This window comes from Chelonia mydas, chromosome 7 (assembly GCF_015237465.2).
Source record: "Chelonia mydas isolate rCheMyd1 chromosome 7, rCheMyd1.pri.v2, whole genome shotgun sequence".
Taxonomy (NCBI): Eukaryota; Metazoa; Chordata; order Testudines; family Cheloniidae; genus Chelonia; species Chelonia mydas.
The window spans coordinates 60,956,295-60,969,945 of NC_057853.1; the positions used below are offsets into that span (position 1 = coordinate 60,956,295).

At 41.0% G+C, this 13,651-nt stretch overlaps 1 protein-coding gene across 8 annotated transcripts in view; it reads left to right on the forward strand.

Annotated features, from left to right (window-relative positions):
• Positions 1-10,258, forward strand: part of ADK (adenosine kinase) — a 555,104-nt gene extending 544,846 nt beyond the window's left edge. For all 8 annotated transcript variants that reach the window (XM_037904414.2, XM_037904411.2, XM_037904417.2 and 5 more), the window contains one exon: positions 9,056-10,258. In XM_037904414.2, the coding sequence (XP_037760342.1) occupies positions 9,056-9,180 (125 nt within the window). In that variant the 3' untranslated portion in view covers positions 9,181-10,258. The remainder of the gene's footprint in view (positions 1-9,055) is intronic.
• The last annotated feature ends 3,393 nt before the right edge of the window (positions 10,259-13,651 follow it).

Here is a 13,651-nt window from a genome sequence, read left to right on the forward strand (position 1 = left end):
ACTGATGATATTAATAGTGCAAACATGCTTTGCAATAAAAAAATACTTCGTAAACATTAACTGATTCATTGCTGAGATAACAGGGATGATGTGGGGTTTATTCTGTCCTTTGCTCTTGTAGACTTGTTTCACAGGTATTCTTTTATAGTTTTTTTTAGTTCTTTTTGCTCGAGAGCATAGCTGCACACAGCACCTTCATTTCAGCAGGAAATGACTACTAAAGCAGTGCGAAACCGCCCCCATCGCTTACCCACATCATCCAGTCAGTGCAAAGTTGCATTGTTTGTGTGAGTGTCCACCCATAAATGATTGTATAAACTCAGGCTGAGGAAAATGCACACACAACTGAGTGATCCTTAAAGAAATTGAGTGCACTAAATATAAAGGAAACAAGAGGAATGGAGATAGCAATAACAGCACTGCTACTCTTGAGTGCATACTTGTTTTAGCCTTCATGCCGGTGATTAGAAAATAAGAAGCTTTGTAACAAGGTTTTTTATATAGTCAGTGAAAAGTATTCACCATTTAGCACGTGAAACATTTTATAAACAGAGTGAAAATAGACTTCCCAAACCTTTTATTCATGATCTCATGGTTTTGTCATTCTGTGGAAGTAAAAATATTGACATTTACCAGGCTGCTTGTTCCAGCTTTCTGATCTCCTGCAGTTTATTTTTATAACAACCTTATTGATGGGCCTCTTACCCAGCTCTCTAGGTTTAACTGAGTTGAGTCGATTTGTTACCAGGGCTTCAAGTAGCTGTTACAGAACAAGCAAGACATCCTAATAAAGCTGTAAACATGTTTACTCAAACGTAGTATTGATTTTACTTGGAGAGGGAGAAGCTAGTGCTTAGCATGGTGTCAGGATGGATGAATTTAACTGCAGTTTTTCATTGTCATCTGTCATGGTTGTGAAACACTAAGTAAAGCTGCGAGAGGATAATTAGAATTGCTAGAAATTTAGCCCCTAAAATCAGTTAACCGCTTGGGATTTTTGTAGTTTAATTAGTTTTTATTAAAACTTTCCTCTAGTGGTATAATCAGAAAGGCACTTCTAATGTGCTTTCAGCTACAGTGAGAATGCAAGGTTGCCACTTGTTAGATCTACGTTTTAAACAAATGATTTTTTTGAGAGGGATGAGTAACCTTTTTTCTTTCACGTGTAATTAGCCCAGCACTGGTTTGTCTTGCGCATTGTAACAGTGTGCCAAGCTGCATTGCTAAAATTCTACCTGTGTTGGCTGATCTAATGATTGTGCATTGATTGTTTAAGAATTCCCAATTGATTTCCTCAGATTAACACTTTGAGGTTTGACAGGTTTCAGTTCCAAGATTAGACCCAGAGTTATTGGAGTTAGGGTTAAATTGGAAACCCCAATGTGCACAATTGCAACACTCACACTTAGGAAAAAGCTTTTGAATTTGAAGTAGTTTTATTAACACAATTTGTAAACACACAAAAGTTCCAAGCCAAACAAGAATGTAACAGTAATCCAATAGTAACTCACTATTACTCAGTAATAATACTCAATAGTAACTGTCATACGCATACTCACACAATTCTTGTGGAGACCTAGGGCAGGGAGACAGGTGGTGGCCCACGAGATCCTAACCTGGTTCATGAGGTCCTAACCTATCTGTGGCATTCCAAAAGACTCCGGTGATCGAGGTCTTACTTGTCTTAGCCGGGGTCGGCAACATTTCAGAAGTGGTGTGCCGAATGTTCATTTATTCACTCTAATTTAAGGTTTTGCGTGCCAGTAATACATTTTAACGTTTTTAGAAGGTCTCTTTCTATAAGTCTATAATATATAACTAAACTATTGTTGTATGTAAAGTAAATAAGGTTTTTAAAATGTTTAAGAAGCTTCATATAAAATTAAATTAAAATGCAGAGCCCCCCCAGACCGGTGGCCAGGACCCGGGCAGTGTTTGTGCCACTGAAAGGCGGTACGCATGCCATAGGTTGCCTACCCCTGGTCTAAGCCATGGTTAGCCCTGTTGTAGTATCTGATGGCTGCAATGAATATTCATGTGAGCATTTGAGCTCCTTTGCTTGTAACTAACTTCCTCACCATCATATTGTTGGGGTATCCTTATTCTACATGTTAGTATATTAATTACCTTAAATGTATACATCCATTGGTTACTATAGCAATCCTGCAGTTAAGCATTTGCTAATTTTCCTATCCTAAAATACCCAAACTGGAATCAACTGACTTTTTGCAGTTACCTGTTAGGGTTTTATACAGACTTTCAGTAGAACTGTTTATTGCAAAATTATCTCTTATGCCATCTTGTGACTTAGGGTCACTGTTGGTCAACTTACTTATGCTAAGGTTTATAGGCCTAATTTCCTTCTACTAAATGCTTAAGCTAGTATCTTACAGGTTTGTGCCTGTAGGCTTCTTGCATTACTGCCTTATACCTATATCAGGGATCGGCAACCTTTGGCCCGTGGCCCGCCAGGGTAAGCCCCCTGGCGGGCCGGTTTGTTTACCTGCCGCATCCGCAGGTTCAGACAATCGCAGCTCCCACTGGCCGCAATTTGCCACTCCAGGCCAATGGGGGCTGCCGGAAGCGGCAGGCAGCACGTCCCTTGGCCCACGCCGCTTCCCGCAGCCCCCATTGGCCTGGAGTGGCGAATCGCGGCCAGTGGGACCTGCGATCGTCTGAACCTGCGGATGCGGCAGGCAAACAAACTGGCCCGGCCCGCCAGGGGGCTTACCTTGGTGGGCTGCAGGCCAAAGATTGCCGATCCCTGACCTATATCTTACTTTTAGGCTTAAAAGTAAACTTTAAACTTATACTTTAACCCATAGATGACACCTTTAATAAAAAATATTTCTGTTTAGGATAGCCGACTATCAGTTTGATAGATGGGCAGGACTTCTGGCTTACCCCAATTCTTGGCTGTAATATCCACCATTTGCCACAGAAATAAAAGAGGAGAACCACAGCATGTCTAAGTACAGTTGTTCAGCGACTACATTGCAGAAACATCTGATGCCAATGTCTTTTACAGAATCTAGGTTGGCTGGCTGATTTCTTGGCACCAGCTTTGCTAACCAGCTGATCACAATTGACCAGATTTGTGTTACCATAACATTATCCCATGCCAGTAGCACTAACAGACTTACAGAAAAGTGCAGCAGTATTGGCTAAAAGGTTGTAAATGGTTTGATGCTAGAGTACTACTTCCTTAAAACTACATCCTCCCTAATTCTTTTTGTCATTGCTGGCCTGAATGGCTAGTGGAATCATATAAGAATAGATTTTTATTTTAGATTGATTTGGTAGGTGGAGAAATATCTGGGAGGATCAGGATGCAGACTTTTTTTAAGGATCATGCTGCTCTTGTGTAGGGTTTGTTAGTCTTCCAGTTGACACATCTGATAACTGCTTTTTCTGTCTACCTTTTTTATTTAAAGGAAAAAATTCACTTTGCTTTGGGCATTTTACTAAAGTTTTCACGGTGCGAGGAGGAATAAAATGTGACATACTTGTGGGGGAACCCATCTCAAAAATAGTGTTCTTATAAGAATGGCAACCCAGGAGCTCCCTGTCAGAGACTTTAAGCCAGTTTCCAGCCAATTTTAGTAATTAACAGTCATTAAAATTAATTGTCAAGTTTACAATTTGAAATTAAATGTTTGGCTTTCAATATAAGCTGGTTTTAGGTGTTGTTAAACCATTACTAAAGCAGAGCAAAACTGTTTTAAAATCTCAGCTCTAGCTGATGTCATTGCACTAGCACTAGACCCTTATTCAGAGATGTCAATGGTAATTTTGGAACAAAACCTTTTTAAAATACGTTGATTATAGTGACAATTGCTCCTGACACAGTGGGTTTGGAACTTCCATATAGCTGACCACATTAAAATGAATGCAGTTTTCCTTTAATGATGCTGAAGTTCAGTTCTGCTCTCAAAAGTAACTAAGTAAAAACAGCTATTGCTCCCTCAGTCTTTTCAGAGTTGTATTAATAAAACTGTGAGGGAGTGAACTGGATTTTATTCCTGCTTGTGATCATCAAGAGCATGATTTTCTAGGTTCCAGTCAGTTATACCCATGCAAAACCATTTGACGACAGTTGGGAGTATGACATCACAGGTGTCACTGAGGGCATAAATGGTAGACAATAATATTATGCTGGTTCCATTGAGGGCCTAATTTGGCCTGCAGAAGCTTTATGTCTGATGACGATGTGCCAGGAGGAAAGAAACCAACTTGACTTTCATATCCCATGTTGAGTCTGCAGTGCTGGAAGTTAGAAAAACTGTCTTAATACTTGTAAAATTGAGTACAGACAGCATGGAAATCATTGAGAGACAATAAAGATAGTACTCAGTGATATCAGAGACACTTTTCAGAGCCAAACTGCATTTTAGCTCCTGGGTAGATAGAAGCCCTGCAATTCTCTTTAGGAAATAAAATTGGGCCGTTAAAGCTGTTGATGTTTTCCCATAACCGTTTCCATTGGCTGAGAGTTTGTGCACAGCTTTGTTTTGTACCCTTGTGAGGTACAAAATTTGGTTTTTCAAACACCATTTTATTGAACACAATTCCAACTGAGTTGCTGTAATGAATAAGGGTAAGATTGTCACTTGTTCAGCATGTCTGTGTGGGTGTGGTGGGGAGAAGGAGGGGTGCAGGGGAAAAGGCACCTCTTACTCCCCTGCATGAGCTACCCAGATCACTGATTATAGTAGGGAGGCAGAGCAATCACCATGGATCTGCTATTCCCACCTCCTCCACACACACTCCAAAGAGAGGTGGTAGAGCAGGGGCAAGCAATGAGTGGGGCCTTGACTCTGGTTCCTCCCCCAACACTCTGGCCAGCAGAGGTTTCTATTAAAGTGTGCGATGTATCCATGTGTTTGGACTCTGGAAAAATGCTACAGGCAATATCATCCGCACAGTGGCGCTGGAACATTTTTAGTAGTAGGGGTGCTGAAAGGCACCCCCCTTACTCCTGTCCGTGCCTCTCCCCTTCCCCCAAAGCTGAGACTGAGAGCCGAGCTGTGTCTCTGGGGGGGAGACCCAGACAGAGGTAAGGGGGGCTGAGACTATGGCCGCAGCTGGGGGCGGGTGTGGGGCCAGGAGCAGAGCCCTGGGAGTGGAGGCATGTGACGGGAGGTGGGGCTGGGCGTGTGACCCCAGGCACTCGGCCAGCGGCGGTAGTTGGGAAGCGGAGTCCTGGGCGGAGGGCCAAGAGCAGGGCCTCAGGCATAGAGCAAGCGGCTGGGGAGCAGGGCCAGCCCCCGGGACCTGAGCCGGGGAGTGGAGCTCGGGGCGTGGGGCCAGTGGCCCCAAATAAAACCTGGGGGTGCTGAAGCCCGCATCCTACTTCCCGCGCCTATCATCTGCAATTAGAAAATAAGTCTAAACAATATTTAGACAAAGATGCATTGTATTCTCTAAGGCTGATTTGATAGAATATACAAGGCCAGATTCTCAGGTCTAGCTGAGCTTTTCTTGGTTAGGGAGTTGTGCCACCTTTGCACGGCACTGAGCGTGAGGGAAGCCAAGAAACTGGCTCTGCCCTGGCATAAATTAGAATAGTTGCTCGCGCCTTAGAGGCCAGTCCCATGACCCAGAATCACAGAAGGATAACCATGCCCATTATGCCCATGTGGGACTAAGAGCAAGTGACACGTAATCAGTACATAGGGGATGAAGAGAGGCTGAGGATACGGGCCAAGGTTGGAGTCATGCTGGAATGCTCCGGAATGCTGTGCTGGCACTTTTGGGGGGAACTAATGGTGTTCCAGTACTATCGCATACTGGAAGTACATTCTTGCACTTCTTTTTCTAGGACTGGAGTACTGGATAGGTCCCACAGTATTTGCAGTACAGAACATATCACACTGGAGAACCCAAACCCAGAATTATATTTGAATTTGATTGCCTTTTATTGAGTATACTTAAAAGGCCACTCTGCAGCTAAAGCAGTCTGCCTGACTGAGTTCTTTGTTTTTCTACTAAACCAAGAGTGCTTTCTGGTGTTTCCCTAGGGTCTACTTCGCTAACTGCCTATGTTTAGTATGTGCTATACTTATATGCTTGTGATTTATGTGTTTGCATTATTACTTAATGCGATATTACTTCTGATGCTGCGCCTTTCTCCTTTGTCAATCCTATAAAAAATAAATAATTTTTAAAAGAAACTTTCAAGATTAGATATTGATCTGGGGCAAACTTTCCACAGCAGATTCTACACGTTACACAAGTAGCAGTTGAACTAGGACCTTGAGTCTGCTCTCAGTTACTTCAGTGTGAATCAGGAGTAGCTCCATTGAAGTCAGTGGAAATACACTGGTCTAAAACTGTGGTAAGCTGAAAGGCAGTCAGGCCCTAGAGGTAGTTCATATTAAATGATATTTCATTTCTTAAGATCCTTCACATACCTTGGGTTCCTTATTTTCATAAATATTCAAAGTATTGACCTTCAACAAAGAGTATGATTTTCTTTTTTATATAAAGCCCTTTCTGGACTCATGCTCTTTACCAAGCTGAGAGTTGTATGTATTTTTCAAGGCCTGCACAATACATTTCTTAGACTTACTGATTTAGAAATGGACATTCTTAATTGCCTAATTTTACATATGGACACACTAGCACTCAAGTTTTAACCACCCAGAAACTCACTGGCAAGCTCATGCCTCCCAGGCAGTTCAGATGTAGTGACTGACATTCCCTGTGTATCCAGGATGGGTTCTACTAAGAATACAAGCGAATTTAATGGAGAGCAGACTATTTTAACTGCGTTATTCAGAAACCATCTGATTTCTACCAGACATGGGTTTTGAATTTCAGAACTATTATCCAAACCTGGTTGCTGGATGGACCCTCCTGCCACCAGTCAGGGGGTATGTCAGCCTCAGATTGCCACTGCTGGCAGTGCTCATGGCACAATTCCTCTTCACTTGTTAAGGCTCTCATCCTTGTGTATTGAAGACTTCTGACTTTCACTTACATTTATGGCCTCAGAGTTTGTCAGTGACGTCATATCTGTGAAACTGTAGCTAACTTATGGCTCAGGTTTCCCTGGAAAAATACTGATTTTAAAACACACCCAGAATCTTTCATGGTTGTCAAGCTGTCAACCAAAACACCTACGTTCCAGCATCTCACGCATTCCATTGGAAAATCTGTGGTATCTGACTAATAGAACCTGTGGCTTTTATATAAAAAGCCCTGCTTTTCTCCATGTCGGTGGCATTTAGAGATGACATTGAGGATCAGTTAACCTTTTTTCACGGTTGGTTATGATGGGGAGAGGTTAGAACCTACTTAGTCATTGACAATGGTCTTTTTGGCTCATTGGTATTGTCCACAGTTCTTGAGATTCTTTGTGTTTCATGTTTTATGTGTTTTTTGTATTATAAATTGATCTCTAAATTACTAACAGGCATTATTACACAAGATAGAATGTTTTTTTTGTGTTCTAAAATAGAGTTGAACATCCCATGAGGAGTAAATATTTAATACAGGTGAAATGAAAATAATCTTCCTTTAGGGCTTTAGAGTATTGCACTAAAATGTTGGTAGTTTATTTTCATAGTAACCAAGCTGAATATAGAAAACATATAGGGTTCTCTCAAAAGAGAACTAGTGGAATGTGTCATTCTCTTTGAACCAAAATTTCTGATAAGTCGGAAGATGGTAGATTTGAGCTACTTTTATGAGATGTGATTTGAGACTAATCTTGCACTGTCGAAACACAGAGGCAGCCTGAACGTGACATGGGGACTTTAAAGAGTGAAAATGGAGGTCAAGAGTAAAAGGATGGGTGAAAGCCTTACAGAATCTGTTTGGGTTTACCTTAATTACTTTAATTGACTGGCTGAGGGTGGTTTTGCTCCTGTGCTTGGATGGGAAAGGGAGAACCCAACCTGTGACATCTGAGATGCTTTTTAAAAAAGGTCAAACTACTTGGTAAGAGTAGAAAATGTTTACCAAATATTGTGGGGTTGGTTCTGATTATTTAATTTATTTCTTCCCATTTCAAGCCATGTTGAATTCTAGTTTTCAAATGTATTTTATTTCCTATCTGCAGTAAGAATTGTCAGTCTGTTAACCATGTTGTTGCTTTGTGCTGATGCATGTATGCAGATCACGGACAAGATTTCCAAAATGAAGCTGGGATTTTCAAAGCACCTAAGGGAGTTATTCACCTAATTCCCACTGGCGCCTAGCTCTTTTAGGCTCCTTTGAAAAACCCCAGCCAAGGAGATTAAAGTTAGGCTTTTGAGTCCACATAGAGGCACTTAAACAGGTGGAGCTGATTTTCAAAAGTGCTGAACTCCTCTTGCTTTCAGGTTTTGTAGGCAGTGGTTATGGTAGTTGGTAGCCATTGGTAGCTAGATAAGTGTCCTGATTGGTCAACATTCTGGAAAATGGGGCCACTTATTTAGATGCCTAAGTTCAAACTACAGAGTTCAATTTAAGGCACCCAGTTTTTAAAATCTTGATTCCTCTTTCCCTAATGAGTAGGGAACAACAGCTGCCATCTAAATTTTCTGATCAGTTTAAAATTTCTCATTTGATTTTGCTTTGGACACCTACATTTATGAATAAAGTTAACATTTATGCTCTTAAGCTGTTTGCTTTCTCAAAAGGAACACAATGTCCAGAGGTAAGTTGGTGGGCCTGTAAATGCAGCCGATATGAAAAGTAGAAACTCTCCAATAGGAAGAGTTGCTTCTACTTTTTTAAATGGGATTAGAGGTACCAACAGCTCCCCCTGAAAGAAGGGGAGAACTAGGGAGTGTGATCCTTTTTGTTTGAAGTCACTAATAAAAAAAACAACCTTGATAGTTATACCATTTGCTTGAAGCCACGAGGTGGAAGCTTTAAATAAAAATAAGTAAGGCTCCAGTTTAGCAAGTTACTTAAACATGGGCCTGAGTTTAAATTTAACTTCAGTGGGACTACTAATATGCTTAGAATTAAGCATATGTTAAGTGCTTTGCCAAATTAGGGACTATATGATATACTCAAAATCTAACTATTTTCTTCACTCTCTCTCCATTCTTTTGTTCTGTAGGCTTTCTCTCTCAGCTTGTCTATGACCGACTGCTGACAGAGTGCATCCGAGCCGGACATTATGCAGCCAGCGTGATCATAAAGCGTTCTGGTTGTACTTTCCCAGAAAAGCCTGACTTCCACTGATACCAATGAATCGGAGGGATCAAGGGAAACTCTTATGTTTATGGGATTGCTGCCTAAATATTTCCTACTTCCCCTTTCTCACCCTCCCAATTACCTGCATCAAGGCTTCTGTACTTCTGTTCACTTTATGCTATACAAAACATATATTGCTATGGTATTTTCCTATTCATACTACCATAATGTCTCACTAGTCTTAATTTAGGGATTACAGTGCTATGTGACGCTTATTCTCTTATCAACTTGGAAAAGTTGTATTATTTACATAGGTTACAAGAGAAGTCTCATGTAGATGCCACAGCTGATTAACTCTTTTAAAACACTTCTACAGAAACCTCTAGTTTGTGTTTCATCATCGCCAAATCCTGCTCATCTTATTCATATGTAAAATCAGCAGGCCTGACATTCATCTCACAATGGTGTAAATCAATAATAACTCTTCCTAAATCAATGGTGATTGTCCAGTGTTAAAAGTAGTGTAAGTTTGAAGAGAATCAGGCCCAATGGATCTACTTGTGTAACTATAACATGCAAGATCTGCTCAGTCCTGTTTCCAATCAAGTTAATAGATGTTTTGCCAGTAATTCAAAGGCCTCATCCAAAGTCCATGTTTCAGTCCATTATTAAGAGTCTTTCCATTGATGTCTGTGGGTTTGGATCAGGCAATATTTTCTAGCAGGATCTGACCCTTAATTTGTAAATTCATTTGCATCTCTCAGACTGGCCAGTAAGACAGGCACTCTCAGTGATTCTGAGGCAGAGACATGATCTCATGATAGGATCTAGCTGTACATTTTATATCTGTCTCCTCAGTGTAAGCTTTTTAAAGGCTGAATTTAATTAAGATACAAACACATAGTGAAAATGAGGTACAGAAATATTTATGCAGGATGTCTTGTCAGGATATGCCAAATGGAATCTCTTAAACGCACACTTTTAAACTTGTAATTTACTTTGGATAATGAAACAATATGCCGGATTTTATTTGTATTACAGTATTCAAAAGAGATTGTCTGACACTTGCCTTCATTACTTTGCTATGTAATTTGGTATTGATGAATAAAAAATTGTCATATAGTAATTCCCTGGCCTTTTGTTGCCAAGAACACAGTGAGAGTAGTGCAGTGTGCGTTCAACCTTCCTGCACAGATCTTATTAAACCAGGGGCCAGGAAGCAGGTGCTCAACCCACATTATATGATGGAGCTTGAGATTTTATTTGCAACTTTAAGTGTCCAGGCTGACACAGGGTTCAGTCTCAGGAATTTGCTCATCATTAAGGAAGGAAGTGGTTGTGTATTTTCTCATCAGTGTAGTGTTCTCACCACAGAAGAGATGAGAAGTTAGTAGCTAAGGTTCAATGAACCACCAAAGGGCGTCACAAACAGATGCAGTCTTGCATTCTCCTGAGCGCAGAGACTACTCTCTGCTAGCACATGCTGGGGTGCTATGCACCCCAAAGAGAGTGGGGGGGAGGCAAGACCATGATCCTGTGCATGGGCCAAGGAAGCTGGTTGGCTGCAGAGGAGAGCAGGCTCCACCTTCAAAACAAATGGTACAGAGGGCACTTCTGCCTACACACCAGGGAATTCCAGGAGGCACAGTACTTCCCAAAGCACCCTTTTCAATCGTGACTTGGGAGGGAGGGATAGCTCAGTGGTTTGAGCATTGGCCTGCTAAACCCAGGGTTGTGAGTTCAATCCTTCAGGGGGCCATTTAGGCATCTGGGGAGTTGGGGATTGGTCCTGCTTTGAGCAGGGGGTTGGACTAGATGACCTCCTGAGGTCCCTTCCAACCCTGATATTCTATGATTCTGTGACTCCACTGTCCCCAGTGAGCTGGTGCCAAATGAGCACAATCTATACTTAAAGGATTTAGTGAGACTTAAGAAATGGACAGGGTAGAGGCAGGCTCTCTTCAGTTCTGTTAATACAGCTATGTGTATTTACAATTGACACCTTCTGACTTCACAGCTTCTAATCTTCCACTGTTAACTCATAAGATTTTACACTTAGGGCTTGTCTACACTTGGCGCTATTCCTAAATAACTCCATGAGGGGACACACTCATTCTGGAATAAGAGTAGCTTGTTGCTGTGTAGCTTAACACAGATATCATCTTGTAACCAGGAATTTGTGTGGCAGTTGGGAAAATGGTTAAATCTGACATTGCTATTACTCGGCACTCAGTGACATGTTCCATTCCCTTTTGTAACACCTTCATTCCATGTTATCCCTGTTCCACCCAGAGAGTTATGATTCATTTAAAACAACAGAATTTACAATGGATATGCTCCCCATTTCATATTAATTACATTCAGTTTCAATGGTGAAAGAGGTCTGGTCTATTAAGATCCACAGGATATGGAATATATTTTACATTTCATATATATATATAGCGTGAGTTTCTTCATTTTAGTACAAAGAGCAGAGGAGTTCGGGTCTTAGGTTCTATTCCCAGTTCTGGCACTGAGCTACTGTGAGAGCTTGGACTGTTGACACTTTAGCTGTTTTTGTCAATCCAGCTAACGAGACTAGCTTGAAACCCACGGGACCAAAGCCAACTACATCATCAGAATCTGACCCAGTATGTTTAGTTCCTCAATATCTGGAAATTGTAGGACGATGCATGAATACTTAGAAATAGCTTGCCAAGCTATGCTAAGTAACTTCCAAAGGTACTGTCAGCTGTTTTCCTTCAGAATTCCTTTCAGCATCTGTTTCTTTTTTTTGCTTACCTCCGCTGGAAGATTTTTGTCCATATAATGGTTACTGGTGCCATCCCTGGCCTGTCTCTATAAGTATTCTTTTTCTCCAGTTTGTCCTCTACTGACCACCTCCATGTAAGAATGGGCTTCCTGAAAAACATGCCATCAAAGACTTGTCAAGCTCTGACATGTGCAATTGTCTGAAATCCCAGCTCTGCCAGATGAACTCAGGTGAGTCTGACTCTGAACTTGAATCATCATTCAAAGCCAGAGTCCTCAGATCAGGACAGTGTCAGGAGGGTACCCCTTTGAAACACACCACTTATTAACCATTGGCCCCAGTGCTTACCCAGCTAAAACTCCCATTGACTGCAAATAATTTTACTCAACATTACAGAATTTGGGCTTCAACTGATACCATTGAAGTTAATGGGAGTTATGCCATTGAGCAAAATGGTCCATTATTCAGAGAGGCAGCATAATCCATGTACTCCACTGGTTTGGGAGTAGGACTAGGAATCAGGCTACCTGGGTCCTGTTTCCATCTCAGCCATTGATTCACTGTGTGATCTTGGACAAGTCCCTTCACCGCTCAATACCCCAGTATCCCCAATGGATAAAGTAGTGCACCCTTGAGTACAATAGTATTGGCAATATCATTCATTGTATCTTTTCCTTGACTTGCCTTTTATAGTTATAATTGCTTTTTCTTGTAGCAGCTATGTGCCCCATATATTTTTAAAGAGAGGATAGTGTTAAGTGTTACACCTTGTTTTGGGGGAAGAATAAAGCTTCATCTTCAAATATTCTAGCTGGAAATTACAATAGAAATACAAGCTATTGAAATATGACAAGTTTGGGAACAATGTTTAATTTAGAGTGTCTTAACCACAGTTTTAGCAGAGAAATGTAAATTAAAAGTGTGATGCCATGTTCGGGATTTAAATGAAATCACCCTGCAAAGGATTTATAGCAATCAGCGCTCATGAGCATTAGGATTATGGTTTCTTGTGCTGTTCCTTTTCAGTGATCATGTGATTGGCCTGTTGTTAAATATAGCTCCCATGTAGTGAATTGAGACAGGCATGGGAAAGGTAGGAATACTTCCCTTTAACCCGATGGAGTTCAGAGGTGTTAGAGATTATACAATTCATTAGTCTTTACAAAAGATCAAAGGGAAAGAGAATCTTAATTTGGGCACTGACTGCTGCTGTCTGAGCGTTTTACATAGATTAAATGGAAAATGAACATGTGCAGTACTAACTGCGTGTATTAAGGCAGGAGCCTATTGTTTTATATCTCTCTAACTCACTGTGCACTTCCTGGAGATAATTCTCACACTTAAGACCTTTTGAGATAGTTATTTCTATTGTGACTAGTTCAGCAACCAAATGACTCAGAGGTTAGTGCCTAAGCATCTTCCTCTTGGTCTAATCCCTTGCAAGGGCTTCTCTGAGCACTATTGTTAATCTAAAAAGAATGCTAACTGACTTCTCTGGCAAACATTATTCAGTTTATGCTTTAAATATTTCCTGCAGAGGCTAACAAAAATTCTGCTTTTTAAATGCAGACCTTTGGGTGCCCCTTGTGTAGTATCTTTTTTTTAAAGATTAGAACAAAAATGACAGAGTTAAAATGCTGAAAATCTGTATTTAAAACAAAGCTGCACCATCTAACCCTGAGGGCCACACAAAGTGGACAGCTAAAAACCACCGCACCAGTAGAGTTAATTCTGTGTTAATAACAGTGAATGTTACACAGACCCTGT